At 44.3% G+C, this 21,833-nt stretch overlaps 2 protein-coding genes across 5 annotated transcripts in view; one reads left to right on the top strand and one right to left on the bottom strand.

Annotated features, from left to right (window-relative positions):
• Window positions 1-19,108, top strand: part of MARF1 (meiosis regulator and mRNA stability factor 1) — a 41,542-nt gene extending 22,434 nt beyond the window's left edge. For all 4 annotated transcript variants that reach the window (XM_079952295.1, XM_079952293.1, XM_079952294.1 and 1 more), the window contains exons 16-27: window positions 107-282; window positions 1,546-1,766; window positions 2,845-2,987; window positions 3,740-3,873; window positions 6,165-6,367; window positions 6,958-7,185; window positions 8,171-8,401; window positions 12,622-12,831; window positions 14,452-14,512; window positions 14,620-14,727; window positions 15,499-15,669; window positions 16,442-19,108. In XM_079952295.1, coding sequence (XP_079808421.1) covers window positions 107-282; window positions 1,546-1,766; window positions 2,845-2,987; window positions 3,740-3,873; window positions 6,165-6,367; window positions 6,958-7,185; window positions 8,171-8,401; window positions 12,622-12,831; window positions 14,452-14,512; window positions 14,620-14,727; window positions 15,499-15,669; window positions 16,442-16,677 — 2,122 coding nt within the window. In that variant the 3' untranslated portion in view covers window positions 16,678-19,108. The remainder of the gene's footprint in view (window positions 1-106; window positions 283-1,545; window positions 1,767-2,844; window positions 2,988-3,739; window positions 3,874-6,164; window positions 6,368-6,957; window positions 7,186-8,170; window positions 8,402-12,621; window positions 12,832-14,451; window positions 14,513-14,619; window positions 14,728-15,498; window positions 15,670-16,441) is intronic.
• The window catches only part of LOC307202457 (bMERB domain-containing protein 1), a 45,686-nt gene continuing 42,312 nt past the window's right edge, over window positions 18,460-21,833 (bottom strand). The window contains exon 6 of the mRNA XM_079952454.1: window positions 18,460-20,331. Coding sequence (XP_079808580.1) covers window positions 20,210-20,331 — 122 coding nt within the window. The 3' untranslated portion in view covers window positions 18,460-20,209. The remainder of the gene's footprint in view (window positions 20,332-21,833) is intronic.

Here is a 21,833-nt window from a genome sequence, read left to right as displayed (position 1 = left end):
GCGAATGCTTTTTTGCATCTGTTTTGCTACAAGATTGACCAAAGGTTTCGTTACAAGTGAGCAGTCTGGTCTAACACTTTTTATATTATGTCGGTCTCTTTTGCAGCTTTCCTGACTGCTATGCTTCAGAATTCAGCAATCTGCAAATGGTGCAGGAAGGCCAGGGAGGTGTTCCTCTGGAGCATCTCATCACTTGTGTCCCTGGTGTGAATATTGCCACCGCACAAAACGGCATCAAAGTTGTCAAGTGGATTCATAACAAGCCACCACCTCCCACTGCAGGTGCATATTTCACTCTTTTATGCATCAGTCTTTTGTGTTAGTTTCTTGCTTCTAACATCAGTAGCGTGCACATAATTCTGTTCCTTTGTGTGACTGATTTGCTTGGGAACTTGTGGTCCTCCAGATCTTGGTGGGTTACAACTCCTGTCATCGCTAGCTAATGACCATGCTGGTTGGGGCTGATGGGAGTTGGGAGTCCAGCAGCTTTTGGAGGGTCACAGGTTCCCCATTCCTGACATAGCATATAACCTAGAATTTAGATACGGGATAACCAGCACGGTGCCTGCGTGCTCCAGTATGTTGCCAGAGGGCTGCCACAGTGCCTCCCAGGCTATCTGCTGCACCAGATTACAAGAAAAGAGGATGAAAATGCTCTCCCTGTGCCCCTCCAGTTGCTAACAGTTCCTTGATAAGTCTTTGCTAAACTTGCTCACTTCCATGATGGGACAACAGCAGGGCTTTGAATTGGCTGGACTGGGGAGAGGAGGATCATTGTTGACTGAGCTGTGCATGTATGTGCATGGAGTAGAGAAGAAAAGAAGGAAATATGGAGTAATGGGGGGGGGACACCAAGTGGGGGGGGGCACCAAGTGGGGTGGAAGGAGCCTTGACGGAACAAAAAGAGGACAGGTATGATCATGGCAGGAAGAGAGAATGAGAACTGTATTCGATGGATGGGCTGTGGGAGGCATGTATGGAGAGAGTACCAAGGGGAGGTGGGAGTATTCATGAAAGAGATTGGGGGTGTGAGGGGGGGTTTAGAGATGACTTGCTGCCTTCTGGGTGTTCTGTTGGACAGATTGCTGTGAGTTCAGATGAGTGGTTTTGATTCTAGGGTTCAGACTATGACTTCCATTCCGTTCCTTGAGCAAGCTTTGCCTTTCAAATGACCATTCAGCTTGCAACAGAAAACAAAATAGTAGCTGTGTGTTCTGGAATTCAGACCCCAGTTCTGTGGGGGAAGGAAAATTCCAACTAAATGCCTGAAACCCCTTTTGGACATACCAAGTTTGTCTCTCTGGAATTCCAGCCACAGTTCATATTTTTGCTTTGTTGTGACACAAGCTTGTCTTCAGATAGTGGCCTTTTTGTCACTTTGTAATTAGTTTTTAGTCTGTAGAGACATGATACTTCCCCCAAATCCATGGTGTTCCTGTTCTGATTTACTCCTAGTTTTGGCTGTAGTTTTTATTGTATGTATTCCATTTATGTCTCTTGCCTCCTAAGCCAGAGAGTTATTTTTGCCCCCACCCCCATTTTTAGAGCCATGGATTCTACGTTCTACAAGCCCTGTGGGCAACCCACAACTTATTCAGTTCAGCAGAGAAGTGATTGATCTCCTTAAAAACCAGCCATCGTGTATCATGCCTGTCAGTAAATTCATCCCAACATACCATCACCATTTTGCAAAGCAATGTCGTGTGTCTGACTATGGGTGTTCCAAGTTGATGGAGTTGCTGGAAGCTGTGCCTCATGTGTTGCAGGTGAGTTCAGTCTCGATTTTATTGAAGTGCATGTTTCCATGAGTGATGAGTGTCAGTTCACATAAAAGGCTAGCTTTAACTGCAGTAAAAAAAATCCTCATTTTGACTTTAAGGGTGGTGTGTCAAGATAACAGCGGTGAAGAAGAGTTCTCTGGTGCCTTCCACAGTCCTCAGGGATATTGTAGATCCCCTCTTTAAGAAGCTGGTATTGAAATTTAATTTACACAGGACAAGCAAGGTCCTGCTTTTACATTGCCGGTTGTTTGGAAGGGATTCTCTTACCCTTAACCTTTTGGTATGTAGCTTTACTGCTGTGACCCAGGACATCAAGGACATTTGCATCTGTCCAGGTTGCATGTCAGAAGATGAGATTGGCATCTCTATTCCAATATGTATCCTATGTTGGCTATTGCCCACTACCTGGAAAGCTTTGCCATTGCCTCACCTTGCCAGCTGTCTTCTCAAGCTGCTTAATGGCTTTTGGAGTTAACAGAGCACCAGCCCAGTCTGGTACCCTCCACACATTGTTGGGCTCCCAGCTCCCATCATCCTTGGCCAGAATGGCCTATGGTCAGCCTGTAGCCCAAAACACATCTGTCATGTGTCATGAACTGGTTGGGCACAGAGAAATGGTCAGAGGAACCTGCTGGGGAACCCTCAAGGGAAGAAGGCTCAGAGCCTGGGGAGTGGTGGTGGGACATTGAAGAGGGAGAAGACTGGGAAGAGGTAACTGGATTCAGCCCTTGAGCCATGTGTTGGACCCCCTTGTTTTAAATAAGTAAGCCTTTTGCCAATACCTGCCACTATTTGTTAATCGTAACTTGACTTCTTACCTGTCCCAGAGGGGTTCCTACAATGTAAAAATACAGTGCCAAGTTTGACTGTGAGAGCTGCTTTACTGGACAATGTGGAGATCCAGGGAAATGTCATTACTGGTGTGAAGAAGCAATTGGGGCCAAGCTTGGTGTGCAGATACTTATTCTCATGGCATGTAGCTGTAAATAAGCTCAAATGTGGCAGCGTTTTGACTGTGGGAGTCACATACTTCATCTAAAATGTGGTGTCTTTTTCCTTCCAGATTCTCGGGATAGGCACCAAGCGTTTGTTAACCTTAACGCATAGGGCCCAAGTGAAGCGATTTACTCAAGACCTGTTTAAGCTGCTCAAGTCCCAGGCCAGCAAGCAAGTGGTTGTGAGGGAGTTCTTTCAAGCTTATCATTGGTACGTAAAGAGAACTGTGGCATGTGCATAGCCTGTGTTTACAAATTGACACATCAAAGCTTTTTTTAAAATGAAAAAAATTAAAGACTTTGAGCTTCAGGGAAGTAACATTTCCCCTTCGAAGGGGAAGGAGCAGCTTTCTCCTTTCCAAAGTCAGAATCTGAGGAGCAGAAACAAAAGCCAACTTGGGGGGGGGGGTGTAAAAAATGGCTGATGTTAAATTTTATGAAGTTGGCCAATCCTAAAGGCAGGCAGGATGATGCACTTGGTGGTTTGCTGCATGAATTCATGGGGGACACAAACTTTGGCTTGTTAACCACGACCTGCTCTTCCCTTCCTGGGTCCTCTGGTATGTTTAAAGAATACCTAGGAATGGGGCAGGATTTTCCCTCGCACTAAAGTTTTCCAAAAGTTCTGTTAGAAACTTGCAATAGAGAAGGAGAAATCTTGAGAACTTTCTGATCAAAAGTCTGAAATGTCTAACACTTAATGATACTAATTTTTAAACCCCGGCAATCCCAGGGCCTGCTCCTAAGTTTTACTCAAAGTAGACGCATTGACATTGATGAACTTACTCATCTTCATTAACTTCAGTGGGTCTAATTCTGAGTTGAACACTTCCCGTTGCCTCTTGTATTATTCATATCTTCATATGGAAGCAATGGAAAAGGTGCTGGATTGTGCCTTTTTCTGTTCTCGTTTACCCTAAATACCTTTAATGTGAATTCACTTCTTTCCATCCCATTATCTAGGTGCTTCTCAAAAGACTGGGACGTGACGGAATATGGAGTGTGCGAGTTGGTGGATCTCATATCAGAAATTCCGGACACAACAATCTGTTTGTCTATGCAAGATAATGAGATGGTAATTTGTATCCCCAAAAGAGGTACATCCTCGTTTTAGGAACTTAACCCTCTTCCTTTTCTTTTTTTTAACACACGGGTCAGACTATAGTTGGTGCCCTGGTGACAGGTATATTTTTGGCTTTTTTGTGAATGAATTGAAGTTTATGGTGAGCAGCAGGTAGAGACTTGGAGCTGTGTTTTGATTGGGGAATTCGTATATCCTTTTATTTAAAGAAAAGATCACAGGGTAGTTTACATGTAAATATGAACAGAACAGAATGCAATTTAAACAAAAAATTCATATCCAAACTCTCTAAAAAGTTGCAGAGAATGAAGAGCATTTTTGCGTGACACCTAAAGAACATAAGAGCCCCCCAGCCAAGGATTCTATTCCCACAGGTGCCTTGAGCCTTAAGAGTAAAGATGCTTATGACCTGATGCAAAATAAAAGTTACCGTATTTTTCGCTCTATAACACGCACCTGACCATAACACGCACATCGTTTTTAGAGGAGGAAAACAAGGGAAAAAACATTCTGAATGAAACAGTGGATGTATCATTTTTGTGCTTCATGCTGTGGCCACAGGCATGTGATCTGATGGTGAATTTGGGCTGACCCAATGCAAAGATCCTGAGGATCCATGTGGATCCATGTTTTGTAACCACGTTTTTGCACCATTGCATCCCCAGGCAACAGTGGGTGCGTGATTTTGGGGGGGCAGGCTGTAACCATGGACATGCTATGTGATCTGATGGTGAATTTGGGATGACTGAATGCAAAGATCCTGAGGATCCATGTAGATCCATGCTTTTTAACCACGTATTTGCACCATTGCAGCCCCAGGCAACAGTGGGTGCGTGATTTTGGGGGGGCAGGCTGTAGCCATGGACATGCTATGTGCTCTGATGGTGAATTTGGGCTGACCCAATGCAAAGATCCTGAGGATCCATGTGGATCCATGTTTTGTAACCACGTTTTTGCACCATTGCATCCCCAGGCAACAGTGGGTGCGTGATTTTTGGGGGGCAGGCTGTAACCATGGACATGCTATGTGATCTGATGGTGAATTTGGGATGACTGAATGCAAAGATCCTGAGGATCCATGTAGATCCATGCTTTTTAACCACGTATTTGCACCATTGCAGCCCCAGGCAACAGTGGGTGCGTGATTTTTGGGGGGCAGGCTGTAGCCATGGACATGCTATGTGATCTGATGGTGAATTTGGGCTGACCCAGTGCAAAGATCCTGAGGATCCATGTGGATCCATGCTTTTTAACCACATTTTTGCACCATTGCAGCCCCAGGCAACAGTGGGTGCGTGATTTTGGGGGGGCAGGCTGTAGCCATGGACATGCTATGTGATCTGATGGTGAATTTGGGCTGACCCAATGCAAAGATCCTGAGGATCCATGTGGATCCATGCTTTTTAACCACATTTTAAGTGGGGAGGGAAGGAAAAACACAGAAGGGACAAGGAGCAGGAGAAGGGTGTGCAGAGAAGCAGCTGGCTAAGAATACAGGAGAGGGGTATAGGGAGGAAAGGAAGGCAAAAGTTTTCCCTCACCTACCCACCCAAGCCAGCCAGCTCGCGCTCTCTCTCTCTCTCCCTCCTGCATGTTTTCAGCAGCACGGAGACACTCTGCTTTCCCCTCCACTTGCCCGGAGGGGAGGGGCTTTCCCTGCTCTTTGTTCCGTTTGAGCAAACACAGCAAGGAAACAGAGGTGGGTGGGCAGTAAGACCCTGAGGCAGAATGCCGGAAAGCAGCCGCTTCCTCTTTTCAGGTTTCCCTTCTAGGAGACGCGCGATTTGATTTTTGCCTGCTTTTTTTTTTGCCTCCCCTTGCACTATTTGGCTCCAGGGACCACACATTCGCTCAATAACACGCACAGACATTTCTCCTTCCTTTTTAGGAGAAAAAATCTGCATGTTATAGAAGGAAAAATACGGTATATATTGCTGTCATTCTGTTTCATACCTCTCTTCACCATTAAGTCCCAGAACAGGTTACAGCAATTTGAAAACAAAGTGTTAGAAGTCAGTTTTGAAAAATGACAATCAGTTCCTAAAAATTCAGAATGTGTCTTGAGAAGCATAGTGGCCAAGCAGCACTCTGCCCACCTGTGATTCCCAGCCACTGGTTTTCAGAGACATAACGCTTCTGACTGTGAAGGTGAAGCAGAGCTAACTGTGGCTAGTAGCTGCTGTGTTCTGGAGAGCACTCCTTTAAACTAGCAGTTGAGCTGGAATAGAAGTTGCTGGGAGAGTGCTAAAGTATTGGTCTTGTTGCTTTTACTTTCCCTTAGTTTTGCATCTCTTCTCTCATTTTCAGAACGTACCAAGGAAGAAGTTGAAAGGACAAAGCAGTTCTCCAAGGAGGCAGTGGACTTGTTGCGCCACCAGCCCTATTTCCGCATGCCTTTCAATAAATTTATCCCATTCTATCACCACCACTTTGGGCGCCAGTGCAGACTTGCCTATTACGGATTTACCAAACTACTTGAACTCTTCGAAGCCATACCAGATGTCCTGCAGGTAGGATCCAGATACTCTGGGGTCCTCGTCCATCCACACTAAATAACCTTTCTAGCCTTATTGAGTTGTGCTCAGTGTTTGGGGAAAACTCTTGTTGCCTTGTATAACTGAGCCTTGTTTTTAGAGTGGCTACTGGGTGCTATTGCACTTACACGGGCAAACTTTGGAAGTAAACCACCTTTTTAAAAAGCCATTCAACTGTTTGTGTTAACAATTGGCGGGGGGAACTTATTAATTAATGGTATTAAAATTCATGGTATTTCAACACCTGGAAAGAATTGCAAGTGGGAGGGGGGAACCTTCATATTGCTAATACAGTCAAACCTCATTCTGTGTCCGCCTCCGCTTGCATCTGCTTCAGCGAACATCCATGGCAAACCCGGAAGTACCAGAACGGGTTACTTCCAGTTTCACTGCATGCGCAGAAGCGGCACTTCAATGTGCATCATTTTCGGGTTGCAGCGGGGCCTCCAGAACAGATCCCTGCCGTAACCCAAGGTTCCACTGTACTCCATTTGTGCATTGTAAGTACTGCCTTCCCCAGCCCCCGCCTAAGTAATTCCATTAACCGAGCTGACTTCTACCCTCAGGTGCTGGAATGTGGTGAAGAGAAAATCCTTGCACTAACAGATGCGGAAAAGGTCAAAGCTTTAGCTGCCCAGTTTGTTAAATTGCTCCGATCTCAGAGAGACAAATGCCTTATGATGGCAGATGTGCTCACTGAATACGCTAAAACATTTGGCTACCCGTTGCGTCTCCAAGACTACGATGTTGGCTCTGTTCCAGCTCTGATGCAGAAACTTTGCCATGCTATCAAGGTATATTTTAGCACGACTTGGCATGGCAAATGTAGATTTGGTGGGGACTGAGGGAGGGGTGTAGAGAGGGAGAGAGCTGTATTGCTCAGATACATGATGAAAAATAATACCAAGTTCTTAAATGACTGGTACTTCTCTCTGCGTAAAGTGCAGCATAAACAATATGGATGGTGTGTTTTTTAAAGAACTCGTGTTCGTTTTCAGTGTAATTGGATCACTAGAGAAACCCAAGAATCTCAATTAGAATAAGTTACTAATAAATTCCCCCTGTCCCTAGCAGAAATGATCACAGCCTCAGGGGCACACAGCAGAATGGAAGATTAAGTGACAGGAAGCTGATGCTTTGTCAAAAGTTATGAGATTCTTGGGTTTCTCTGAGATTCTTGGGTTTTGGTTAATCCATTAAAACAGCCATTGGTTGCAGCAGATTTTACAGACAAAGCTACTTCGATATGATTTGTAGCTACACGTTCTTCCAAGGAGGGCTGGGGGTTATGTTGGAAGCAGCTGGAAGTGTCCAGAGAAAGGGCCTTTGCGGCAGTGGTGCCCTGATTATGGAATATTTCCTCCCACCCTGACTTGCTGGGAACAAAGTTATGGTCCTTTCTGTGCCAGGTGAAGATTTCTCATTTTAAGATCATTCTAAGATCTTCACATCTTTTAGTTCTGCTTTGTTAATGTGTGATTCACTCTGGTTGTTTTTCATTTAGTTTTTCTTTTTTCCTACTGTGGTTTTGCTGTTTCAATTTAATGCTCTTGTCTGCCTTTTATGGGTTCTTTTTTTATTGTTAGCCACCCAGGGGACATTGTTAATTGGATTATATATAGGTGATGTAAATAAAACAGTGTGCAGAATGCTGCTTAAAGCTGACTGCTAAACAGCAAGATCCCTTCTTAAAGCTGCAGTGTGTTAGCAGCTTTTGCCTTGCGCATTGGTGTAACTGGATTTCACCACCCACCACCATTTTTATTCAAACTCCTCCAGGTCGTTGATGTAGAATCTGGTAAGCAGCTCCAGCTTATAAATAAAAAGTCTCTCCGGACCTTGGCTACCCAGCTTCTGGTGCTTCTGATGACCTTGGATGAAACCAACTTTGTTTCTGTGGAAGAGCTTAAAAGGCATTATGAAACCACCCAGGGCGCTCTCCTGAATCCATGTGAATATGGCTTCATGACATTTACTGAACTCTTGATGAGCGTGCCTTATCTCACAGAGGTAAGGGAGTCGATGGCTTGGCTCCTAATGCCCAGCGTAGCACTTGTTTGCTATGCTGGGCTCTGTTTTCCTTTCTTTATGAATGCAGAAGCATAGCATGGGTTGCCAGCACCCGGGGTGGGCAAACCACAAATGCCGCAGGAGCACTCCTGCCACCGAAGTGAAGCCGGGCCATGCTGTGTGGGGAGCCCTACCAGCTGACATGGCCCTTGGAAGGCAAATCCTCCGGACATCCATGGAGAGGAGCGTTGGGCTGTGCTGGTGTTGCCCCTTGACCACCTCCCTCCATCCGCAACCGCTCACCATGGGCCTGGGCTACCCTGCTGCCTTTGCCAGGGTGGGGCAGGGATCCCCCCACAGAAGCCAGCACCTGTGGGGGGGGTGCCTGGTTGCACTCCCCCAGAAATTTGTGCCTGGGGCCACAGCTTCGTCCCCATGCTACGCCACTGGTCTTGGGTCACATCTGCACTGTAAGCTTAAAGCACTATGATACTACTATAACAGCCATGGCTTCCTCCAAGGAATCCTGGGGACTGTAGTTTCCTCTCACAGAGCTGCAACTCTGAGTAGTTTAACAGACAGGCTCTCTTCCTAGGGACCTCGGAATTGTAGCTCTGTGGAGGGAGTAGGGGGAGTCTCTTAATAACTCTCAGCACCCTTAACAAACTACAGTTCCCAGGGTTCTTTGTGGTAAGCCATAACTTAAATTGACATAGAGCTTTAAATGTATAGTGTGGATGTGACCTCACTTTGGTTATTAATTAGCGATTCAGGGCCTAAAATAAGCTACTATAACGGAAAGCAAGGCAACTGAGCAATTGCTGACTTGAGGCCAGGAAACCCAAGGTCACAGACAAAGAGATAAATGGAGGAGAGTAATGTTAGTGGAGAAGGAGTAACAGCAAATGTGGAGGAGTTGTTGAAGGTACTTTGAGGTTTTGTGGTGGTGCAGACATACATTAGCGGCCTATTAAATGAATTTCGGAATGCAAGAAGCTGCTTTAAACCAGACCAGGCTATTCACCGCAGGAAGCTGCCTTATGAGTCAAGCTATTGGTCCATCTAGCCCAGAGTTACCTACACAGACTGGCAGCAGCTCTCCCGAGTTCCAGGTAGTTCCATCTCTCTACCCAACCTGGAGATTCCAGGGATTGAACCTGGCACCTTCTGCATAGAAGGCAGTGCCCTACAGCTGAGTTATGGCCTTTCACCCATTTAGTTCAGTTTAGTCTTGGCTGGCAACAGGTCTTCAAAGTTTCAGGCGGTGGACCATTCCCATTCCCTGCTTACATCTGGAGATGTCAGGGATTGAACCTCTGCCCACTGGGCTTAGATTAGCCTTTTGGGAGCAGGTGTGAGAGCTCAAGTTAACAGGCAGCATTGAAAACAAGGAGAAATAAAATTGGATAGCAGACGAGTCAGCTGAGAAAAACAGACAGCTATTGTATGTGCAGACAAGGATTCAGTTTGTGGACATAGAAAACACATCAAAGGAAGAGAAGGAAGGGTCCCAGTGGATTAGGAATCTCTTTGCAGCTGCAGCTGCTGCTTAGTTCTAAGTGCAGAGACTTGTTCCCTCGGTTTCCTATCCACAATCCATTACGCCGTACCCTGAATAGAGTGCCTTGTTAGATTGCCCTTCAGTATGTGGCCTCCAACAACTGGAAGAAACTTAAGATTGTTCCCTCCAGTACAAGGGGCAGGGTGACCTGGACTCAAAGCTGCTGATCATTTACTGCACCTTGAGAGGAAATGACAGCAACTGGGTTTGTGTACAGCCTCTCCTGGCCATGGTCTGTTACATTTTGTTTTTCTAGGCAGTTTCTCTTTTTTTTTTTTTAATAATATTTATTAAGTTTTGTTTAAACAATAAAAAACATACAAAATAACATAATATTTTCCAATATCCACATTTCCTTCTCATCCTTGGACTTCCTCACAACTCTTGTTCCTGCATTCTAAACTCATAGATTTTCGTAGCAAATTATTGACTTGATTCCATTCATATACATATAATATAATTTTCCAATATTAAATCTCAAATTTTGAAATTTAAAATCACTCTTTTAGGGACTTGATTATAAGATACCATTTATCCAAAATTTGTCTTTTCTTCCAATTACATTTAAATTTATATTCTTTATAACTAATTTGTTGAAGCCATGCTATTACTAATCTTACATCTTTCTTAACATTCATACAGTTTACAATGTTTTTGTAAATAGTCCTTAAATTTCTTCCAGTCCTCCTCCACCAGTTCTTCTCCCAGGTCTCGGATTCTGCCAGTCATTTCTGCTAGTTCCATATAGTCCATCAGTTGCATCTGCCATTCTTCCAGTGTGGGCAAATCTTGAGTTTTCCAGCATTTGGCGATGAGTATCCTTGCTGCTGTTGTAGCATACATAAAAAAAGTTTGATCCTTCTTTTGCACACTCTGGCCGACAATGCCTAAGAGAAAGGCCTCTGGTTTCTTAGGGAAGGTATACTTAAATACCTTTTTCAGCTCATTATATATCATTTCCCAGAAAACCTTCACCCTAGGGCAAGTCCACCAGAGGTGAAAGAATGTTCCTTCAGCTTCTTTACACTTCCAACATTTATTGTCAGACAAGTGGTATATCTTTGCAAGCTTGACTGGAGTCATGTACCACCTATATGTCATTTTCATAATATTTTCTTTCAAGGCATTACATGCCGTAAATCTCAAACCTGTGGTCCATAACTTTTCCCAGTCAGCAAACATAATGTTATACCCTATGTCCTGTGCCCATTTTATCATAGCTGATTTGACCGTTTCATCCTGTGTATTCCATTTTAACAGCAAGTTATACATTCTTGAAATTATCTTAGAGCTGGGTTCTAACAGTTCTGTTTCTAACTTTGATTTTTCCACCTGGAATCCTATTTTTTTGTCCAACATAAAGACTTCTTTAATCTGAGCATAATGTAGCCAATCTCGCACTTTATCCTTTATTTTCTCCATACTCTGCAACCTCCAATTGTCTCCATCTTTTTCTATTATTTCCCAATATTTCGGCCATTTGGCCTCCATATTGAGTCTTTTCGGGGCCTTAGCCTCCATTGGTGATAACCACCTTGGGGTCTTATTTTCCAGTAAATCTTTATATTTTGCCCAGACATTGAACACTGCTTTTCTGACAACATGATTCTTGAAAGCCTTATGTATTTTAACCTTGTCATACCATGTCATGCCTATAATATAAGGCAGTGTTTAAAGAAAAAGGATTTAAAAAATAGAAAACACCATAAAACTAAAGCATTATATTCATTTAAAATGAACCGTAGAAATTAATCAGGAACAGAAATTCATAAAATTTAGATAGATAAACACACACACAGTTTGTTGTTCTTTTTAAAGTGACAATGATGGGACCATGTGAATCTATTTTTATTGGTGGGGAGGGAGGGGTTTGCAATAATGTGGAGCCACCATTGTAAAAGCCCCAAACCTGGTACCTTCAGCACCTCTCATCTATAGCAGGACCTTGGACATTGATCTTAACACCCAGGCTGGTTCACAGAGGCGTGGGCAGTCCTTCAAAAAACCAAGTTGTTTAGGTCTTCAGAGGTCAAAACCAGCACTTGAAGTTGGGCCCAGAAATGGGGTAATACATTCCATTTGTTTGGCCTTCTCCACAAACATTCTGTAACAGTTGAAGATTCTGAGCTGTTTCCAAGCCCCACATAGAGTGCCTTGCAGTATTATTATAATTAATTATTAAATTTATATATCCCCTTCCTTCATGAGAAGGAAGGCGCTTCTCATGATAAAACTACAGGCTAAAAGCACAAAATAAATAGCCCAAAACAAAAAAAATTTACCACCAGCCCCCCCCTCCCCCCCAAGATTTAAAAGGATGTAGAATCAGCCAAAGGAACGTTTTTGCCTGGCACTTAATGATGTATAATGAAGGCGTCACCAAACCTTCCCGGGGAAAGCATTCCACAAATGCCCCCTGTTGAAAATGCCCGTTCTCATGTTGCCACCCTCTGGACTCGAAGAGGCACACAAATAATGACCTCAGATGATAATCGTAGAGTCCAGGTCGCTTGGATTTGTTTTTAAGTGCAACTCCAAACCGAATTGCAATTAAAATGAAGAGCGGGGTAAAAAATGTGTTCAGGGATGTTCTTTTATTAAATACTCTGCAATGCCCAAAGGTCAGAAGACTTCATATGCGTGGTTTTCCCTCCCACAGGTTTTTGTTGATGGTGAGGCAGAATATGTCAAGCTCACAAGCCTGTATGTTTTTGCCAAGAAAGTGAGGTCTTTACTTCATACCTACCATTACCAGCAGATCTTCTTTCATGAGTTCTCAACAGCTTATAGCAAATACACAGGTGAAGTGTTGCAACCCAAAGCATATGGCTACAATAATCTCGAAGAACTCCTGGGAGCAATTCCACTGGTTTGTAGCAGTTGTGTTTTTCTTTTTAGTAGTAGTACTTAATTGAATCCGTAGGTCCCCATGTGCAGTTTAATCGGTGCTTTTTAATATAGATGTGCTCTTGCGAAGTCAAGACAGGTGATTTGAAGACTAGGATTGCCTGGCTTTGTGCTGTGAGCCCTCCTCAATTCAAAAGGGAGGAGAAACTGGGAAATGGGATTTTCCACAGCTTCAAAATGTTCAAATATTTTACATTTCTAAATGTTCGCCATTTAGACAAGCGCTAAGCAGGCCCCACCCCAACCTCTTGCACTCAATGCTTCCACATTAGACCTTCCTGCCTTCAGTACAGAGGTCTTAAAAAGATATTTTAAGCATTCAGATGAGAATGCTTCAAAACCTCCAGTTGGGAGTGTTCCTGCTGTGGAGAACCATGGAGAAAAGTTTTAAGTGCATTCTTTTGAATGTGCTTAGAACAGAGGCTTTCAACCTTTTTGAGTCCACTGCTCCCTTGATCAACTACAGTCTTTCTGCGGCACCCCTGTGGGGCTCAGGAGCCCAGTTATGTCACCCCTTGCCTGCAGAGCTGGCAGCCTCTCACCTTTTTCGAACACCCTTGTGGAGTGTTCCCTCAGCCTCCTCGCCCCTCTCCTTGGGAGTCCTCCGGGCAACCACTTCTGCCGCCCATGCCCCAAAGAGAGGTGCCTCCTCACACTGCCCCACAGAGGCCTGGGAAGCACCCCATGGCCAAAGGCACCATTCACCTGGGGAGCTTGTAGCCAGGGCTGCTGCAACAAACATTTGTGCAGGCCTTTGGAAGGCAGAAAATGCAAGAGGGCATCAGAGGAGGGAGTGAAGGAAAGAGGGAACAGAGGCCAGTGTTGACCATGGCACCCCTATCATTCAAGGTACCCCAGGGTGCCACGGCACACAGGTTGAAAACCACTGGCTTAGAACAAAGGTGAAGGACCTCTGTCCTGTGGGCCAGATTTGGGCCACCAAGCCTCGCCCCATTTGACGTGCGAGCCATTCTGGGCACATAAGGGAAGGACTTGGCCAAAAGGGACTTTGCAGATGCTGCCCTCTATGCAGTGCTTTCCTAGCAACTGGAAAGCGCTGAGCTCATGGTTTGGGAAGCACAGGACACTGGTTTGCGCAAGCCCTTTGAACTCTCTCCTCCCTCACCTTCATTGGGCCAACTTCAACAGGTACCAGTCACCTGGTGTCAGACGATAGACAGGTGGGAGTGGGGCACCCTAACCCTACCCTGGCCTTTGAAACTTGGGATAAAATAATTTTCAGAACGCACCCTATTGCTGTAACTCCTAGTTTGTTTTAAATTGCTGTTAAACTTCCTCCCCCCCCTCCATTGGGACCTTATAGTGGAGGGTAGGGAAGAAATCAAATAAATGATACGATCAAAGGACTCGTAATCCTTTCTTAGTTGACATTTTGCTAAGGCGGGCGGGTGAGGTAGCGGAGAGAATATTTAACAACTGTTGGAATCCGGCCTAATATTAAATGTAGTTAGCTTCATGAAGGAATACCAGAAAAGAGAGAGAAGAAAAACAGTCAAAATAGAGAGTTTTGCTGAGTTCAGTCATCTTACTTCAAACATTGTCATTATTGCCTTCTAATTAGGTGGTCTGGATAAAAGGTCATGGTCATAAGAGAATTATTGTCCTTAAGAATGACATGAAAAGTAAGTAATCCCTGGTTAGAGATATCTTAAAAAAAAACAAATACTTGAATTACTGGTGAGCATATTTGCCCAAGGGAAGCATTGCTCACCATTTTCCCTTCTCATAGCTCGTTTTAGCTTGCCTGGCCTTCCTCTTGCTGATGGTGATGGACAAGCTACAGAGACAGCAGAAGCAAGTGAATCCTTGGAATTAAAACTAGAAGCATCAGATTCTGGTAATTGCTGTACATCAGGGGTCAGCAAACTTTTTTAGGAGGGGGCCAGTTCACCGCCCCTCAGACCTTGTGGCGGGCCGGACTGCGTGCACACACATGCACGCACACACACACACGGCGGAGGGGGGCTTCTCTCTCTCCCCCTCCCCCTGCTTTCCTACCTCCTCCACCACTCTGCCTGCAGTTGTGAGCCGGCAGCAGTGGTGGCACCTCTCCTTTCCTGGCCAGCTTTCCATTGCGCGGGGCCAGCAGGCGCACCAGGCTCCACAGCGCGGCCATCGATGAAGAGGCCGGCGGGCAGGTGGTGAGTCGGCCACACTGAGGCTTCAGATTGGCTGCCATCAATCAAATTGTCTGGCATCAATTGTCTGGCATCAACCAGCTCCCTTCCTCCGCAGGGCGGGGAGGGAGGAGGCACCGCCACGGTTTGGGAGGGTGGGGAAGGAGAGGGGAAATGTTGCCCCCCAAAAATTGCAGAGAAATGAGCAGAAAAGAGATTGGTTGCACTCAGACAGAAACTGATTGCTTGGAAGAAAGCCCTGTAGAGCAGGGGACTTGGGCAACTGTGGGAAGGCAGGGACCTTCAGTCTTTGCAGCTGCCTCACTGGGCCAAGACCTACTGGGAAGAGTTGTTGGGATCACTATGCCTGCATGGTTTTAGTTTCTTGGAATAGAGTTGTTAACTTCACTAACATGAGTAGTTTTTTTATTGCTGACCTTCTCCTGACTCCTTGTAGTGAGTTACAATTTCTCCTCTGGTTTTTCCTGCAGTCTCTAATTCGACTGAGCAAGAGCTGCTTTGCCTCACAAATATGTCGCCTGTGGATCTGTTGTGTGAGCCTGTCCCTTCCTGTCTGCCTTCCCCGCAACTGAGACCAGACCCAGTCATCCTTGTACCGGCAGATCTCATTCAGTTCGAAGAACATCCACCAACCCTTTCAGGTAAAAATGAATGTCCTCTTAAAGGAGGTCTGTCCTTGGAAATTCTGACCAGTAGCTGTTTCCAATAGGAGCCATTCTGCCTTTGTTTCAGGACATCCAAAATCACTGGACTTCCCTTCCAGTGCAATTGTACTGCATTTGGAAGCCTAGTCTATAAATGCAGCAAAATGCTCTTTTTGAATTCATAAACTTCTCATTGTATATAATGCCAAAATACCAGCAATGAAATACTTCTGTGTTGTGAGAAGTTAATTGGTAGAATTCACAGCCCTTTAGCAATCCCCTTGCAGTAGTAGTGAATGCCACTTCACATCGATTGTCTCCACTTTTCAAAAGTTACCTTGTTCAGAGTAGCTCAGTACACTAGTCTGCTTCCCACCCTTAGTGCCAAAGGCCTAAGCAAGTTTCTTGAGGGATGGAAGTGTTCCATATAACCACATCCAACTCCAGCTTGCACATGCTGCTAAGATAACGCACATCCCTATTGGAACAACTTTTTTCTCCAGCCTTAGTTTCCCCCCAGATCTCATAGCTTTCAGTACTGGACTTCAGAACACCAGGATCCAATATGTAACAAGGACCACATCCTGTTTGCTTGCATTTCTAGCCAGTGGCAGTCAACATTCATGTATTCAGCATAACGTAAATAATGCCTTGCTCAGGCAATGCATCCTTTCATTGAAGGAGACAACTTGCTGCCTTTGTGCACAGATCAGATGCATCTGAAAATAATTTTGCTCTGAAAACTTCATAGTATCGCTTTCCTTTTTAGAGATGATTGTTTTAACGAAAGAGGAGGAGAATGCTGTTAGTCCTTTGAGAGCTAAAGAAGAGGCGAGCCACTTACATGCAGTTTCTAAAGCAGCAGAAAATACACCAGCACCTCCCTGCCCTTCAGTTGAACCGCAGCCGAGCAAAGAAGCCATGGACAGCCCAGTCAAAAGGCAGCATAAAAACAGAGTGAAGTTGGCAGCAAATTTTTCACTTGCACCTGTAACCAAGCTTTAAACCTTGTTGTGTTGTGAGAGGCAACGCATTGTCAGACTGCACAGAAAATGAAGCTATTGGCTACCCTTTACATTTTAAATCACAGATGGGACGGGGGGCGGGCGGGCGGTCACTTGTGTTTATCTTTGTCACTGTTGACTACCTTCTGTGAGATTTTTGTTCAGTTTACACTGAGTTCAGCTGGGCAGGTATTTTTATTTGAAACTTCAAGCATTAAATGTTTTACTGTTCCTTTTTACATTCTGTCGAATGTCAGGAAAAAACTAGCAAATGCTAAACTTGGAGTGGGATGGAATTTGAGTTTCTGAAACCTCATCACTGATGTAAAGCCTTCATATAGCATATGAATCTACAGGCAATTTTTAATGTGCGTTTTCCAGACAGGTAAGAATCAAATGCATCATCTGTCTTGGCAAAGCAGCCTATTGAGAACTTTATTTTTAATAAGTCATTAGATTGGAATAACACCTGCCGTGGGCATCTTCAGGGTTAAATTGGTGAGAGCAAAGCCTAGGATTTTTTCTGATGACTTGTAATTGTCTCTTGTCAAAAGATGACTGTAGAGCATGGCTAGGGAACCTGTGGCCTTCCAGATGTTGTAGACTACAGCCCCAGCCAGCATGACCTGTGGTCAAGGATGATGGGTGTGGTAGTACGATAACATCTGGAGGGCCCAAACTACCCATTCCTGCTGTAGAGGATTACATTGATTGATTACAACCCCCCTTTTAAATGCTTTCTGTAATCAGTTCCACTGAGGAATCTCGTGGGAAGGTGAGGATGTTTTTAAGCTTCCCTTTTATTGAATGCTCCAAGTTGATGCTGTTCTGGCTTAGGAAAAGCAAGTCTTTGTGTTTTGCATTTTGAAGTCAGCTTTGAGGTGCTTCTTGCAGCATCCGCCGATGAGATTACTGGGAGTATTTGAGATTTCAAATATTCATTTAAGTGTACATACGTTATAAATCACAGCAAGGGGGTTTAAATGAGCTTTTTTAAAGATGGAAAGTAATGATTCTACTTCCGTTTGCACAAAAGTATGAGCAGCACATGGAAATGCCAAAGTTGTGGTGCTTTTCCTCATTTTAAAGATCCAGTAAATGGGAAGCTTAATGTGAGTCAGCATGTTTTTAACTGTGTCTGGTCTTTATTCTGATGTTTACTTTGAGTGCTCAAACCTGCTCTTGTGTGTGGTTTTTTTCCCTTCCAGTTCCTATAGTGGCATTTCTGTTGGTGTTTAGAAAGGCAGGCCTTTGTCGAAGGAGGCAAGTCAGTGGAGTCCTTCTACTTTCTTTTTTATAGAGAGCTAAAATGTCTTCTGACCAAAGCTTTTATACCCCCCGTTGGGTAAACTTGGCACTTACAATGGGTTGTATTTGCCAGGCAAGGATTCTTAATTGCTCGTCAGAAAGAAGGAACCTATAGCAAAGGTTTCCACTGGCTGAATGGATATGTGCGTACAAATAATATTTTTGAAATGTGTGTGAGACTGAAAAAGCAGCCTTAGATTTCACAGCCAGCAACTGAAAAATGCCACTTGATGGCTATAGACAACCTATTTTTAAAATGAGAAGAAATGGATTTTGTTTTTAAAAAGTGTTTTTTAAACAAAGCCAAGTATTAAACAGTACAGTACTAAATAATGATATAGCCATTACAAATGCAGAGAAGGACTGGAAGATTTTCTGAGATCATGGCAAGGCACAGTGTATTTGTGTGTGTACATCCTTATGTTTCCTCTACAGAGATGGGGTTTATAGGAGTGATTATTATTATTTTTTTAAAAAAAAGAAGAATGGAACCATTTCATGACTTTAATTGTGAGGACATCTTCCATTTACCTTATGTGTTGCTTGCATAAAACAAAGACCTGACCAATTGGGGCCTGTCATGCAAATGCAAAAACAGTCATCATTTTGAGCCACAGTTGCAAGTCATCTATAATAGACCAAGTTTTGATGAAAACTCAAGGAGAAATAACAGTACCGTTAATGTACCTGGAATACAGGTGTGGGTTGTGCCACCTGTAGAGAATGAGAAATCTTTCTGGAGTCATGTGTAATTCTGACCTAAATCGCTATATGAAAGTTATAGACTACCTTTTGGGGAGTTTGTTTTTCATTGTGTGAAACCAGCTAATTTGTGTGGGGGGGGGGGTTTGTTTTTCTACGAAGGCTTGAAGAAATAATGTGACTGGACTGATTTGGGGAAAAAATTAAGGGAATGAAATTATTTTATTTACACTTCACTAATTTTGATTTCTTGGTTGTTTTAAAAAATATCACTGAAGCCCTCAACTTATGCACTCTCAAGGAGACAAAGCTCGCCTTTCTCCTCTGTTGTCTACTCCCATTTGGACAGTTTTGTGGCTCGAGTGCTGTTTTGTGTGTTGGGACCAAACAGTTGTCAATAAAATTTCCAAGCAAGCATGCAACCTTGTCAGTTTTTTGTTTTTTGTTTTTAAATAAGAACTAGGCTGGATTAAAGCCACCTCTGCACAGCAGAAACCCCACATTCTTAAAAAGTAAGAGGCCAGCTGAAACTCATGATCACTTGGATGGTCTTCATAACTGCAGAGTTAGTCCTATGTGGAGCAAGCCCATTGAACTTACTGAGCGCTACTGACTTAGACTTACTGACTGGGAGTAGAACTCTCTTGGATAAAACACAAGATTAAGCACAAGCGATTTCAGACACTCTGAATTTTGCTTTGAATGGCCACTTGTGCAATGCCAGTTTCATGCCATGCATCCCTGCCATTTGTCACCATTTGCATTTGTACATGCGGTGAGCTGCTGAGAGTCCCAAATCCTCTGTGGGCTTTTACTGAGTGAACTGATGTAAGAGCGCGTGCTGCATAAAACCACAAGAGGCTGACAGATGACTGGTCGGCAGCTGTAGATAGACTACCAACTGCCTTGTCCTATTTACAATATTTATTCATTATGTAGATGCTAAAAGGAGCTGCCATGCCATGTTTTTATTCTGCCCCCGGGAGCAAATGCTGTCTTGTCAACGGAAAGAAGTGTGGAGCGCATCCTATTCTACGCACAGACTATTAAAATTGCTATTCTACATATTACTTGGTATGATTTTCTATTTCACAGCTGGCAGAGGGCGTTGGGGGGTGTCTTCCTCCCCATATACATATCATCTTATATACACACAGATCTATATATAAGGATAAAAAGTGGTACCTGCCTGTTACCTGTGAGCCCTCTCCATAGTATCTCTCTGTCTCTCTTTTTCCTATACAAGTCTTTCCCTCTCCTGGAGATACAGTTATACTTAGATATATATAGATATATACTCCTTGTCTTAAACCTAGGCATGCTCACTGAGTGATCCGTGCAACAGTGAAGGAGTCACCGACAGGTACATTCAGTACACGACAGTTACTGTAAAAAAACAGTACAGGAAACTCTACTATCAAGATATCTGGGTGCTTAAAGTCCTCTTCCATCCACAGTTTTCCCGTCTGTTGGGTTGAGTGCGTAGGGGGCAGGGGGGGAGGCGGTGCCCCGTGAGGAGGGAGCTACATGATGGCGCACTGGGTGGTGCCGCAACAATCCTTAATGATAGCGATTCCTGCTTTCGCAATGGTGGGCTTGTTTGGAGGAAGAGGAGGGGGCTCCGCCTTCTTCTCTGCTGGTGTACCTGTGTTCGGCAAAATGGAGAACGTCTTTAATAGCCTAGGCTGGGGCTTTAAAATAACGTATCTGCTGGAGCAGTGTTGTTTTAAAAAAAAAACCCCACTGTGCATGATGGAAAGTTTTGGGTAAATTGTTGCACAGTTAAAGTATACTGTATAAAGGTAAAGGGACCCCTGACCATTAGGTCCAGTTGTGGCCGACTGGGGTTGCAGCGCTTTACTGGCCGAGGGAGCCGGCGTACAGCTTCCGGGTCATGTGGCCAGCATGACTAAGCCGCTTATGGCGAACCAGAGCAGCGCACGGAAACGCCGTTTACCTTCCCACTGCAGCGGTACCTATTTATCTACTTGCACTTTGACGTGCTTTCGAACTGCTAGGTTGGCAGGAGCTGGGACTGAGCAACGGGAGCTCACCCCATCGCGGGGATTCAAACCTCTGACCTTCTGATCAGCAAGCCCTAGGCTCTGTGGTTTAACCCACAGCGCCACCCGCGTCCCTAGTATACTGTATAAAGGTAAAGGTACCCCTGCCCGTATGGGCCAGTCTTGCCAGATTCTAGGGTTGTGCGCTCATCTCACTCCATAGGCCGGGAACCAGTGCTGTCCGCAGACACTTCCAGGTCACGTGGCCAGCGTGACAAGCTGCATCTGGCGAGCCAGCGCAGCACATGGAACGCCGTTTACCTTCCCGCTGGTAAGCGGTCCCCATTTATCTACTTGCACCCGGAGGTGCTTTCAAACTGCTAGGTTGGCAGGCGCTGGGACCGAACGACGGGAGCGCACCCCGCCGCGGGGATTCGAACCGCCGACCATGCGATCGGCAAGTCCTAGGCGCTGAGGTTTTACCCACAGCGCCACCCGCATCCCTAGTATACTGTATAGTCTTCCCTTAAACCAGTGACTTCCCTTCTCTTTCCGTGGTTCACTTTGCATACCAAACATCCCTGCATATTTTACATTAACTAAACTATTTAGTAAACCATTGTTACAGCCATCAAAACTTATTTACACTGTTGAATTTATCTTAATGCTACCAGCATTTTTAAATGAACATCATTTTCACCCATATATTCAAACATTTTCTGGTCTTCTTTAAACGTATATTCTTCTTGTTCTCTTATTCTGTATGTTAAATCTGCAAGTTGCGCATATTCCATCAGCTTAAGTTGCCATTCTTTGGTTGGGACCTTGCTCGTTTTCCCGTTTGGGGCTAACAAGACACGGGCCAAAGTAGCATACATAAATAGACTTTTTTGACTCCTGGGAATTTCCCTCTGAATTATTCCCAACAAAAAGGACTCTGGTTGTTTTGGAAAGGTACTTTTAGACATTCCCCCCCTCCCCATTCATTATATACTCTCTTACCCTTTTACACGTCACTGACTTAAGGTTGTTTAAATGAATATTTTGAAATGTAAATTAGAAAATTCAATAAAAATTATATATATAAAGTATATAGTCTTCCCCAAATAATCCTGGGGACTGAGCTATGACTCTCAGCACAAAC

This window comes from Podarcis cretensis (assembly GCF_951804945.1).
Source record: "Podarcis cretensis genome assembly, chromosome: 14".
Lineage (NCBI taxonomy): Eukaryota > Metazoa > Chordata > Lepidosauria > Squamata > Lacertidae > Podarcis > Podarcis cretensis.
Note: the sequence above shows the minus strand (reverse complement) of the source record. Positions and strands in the feature narration are given on the sequence as shown.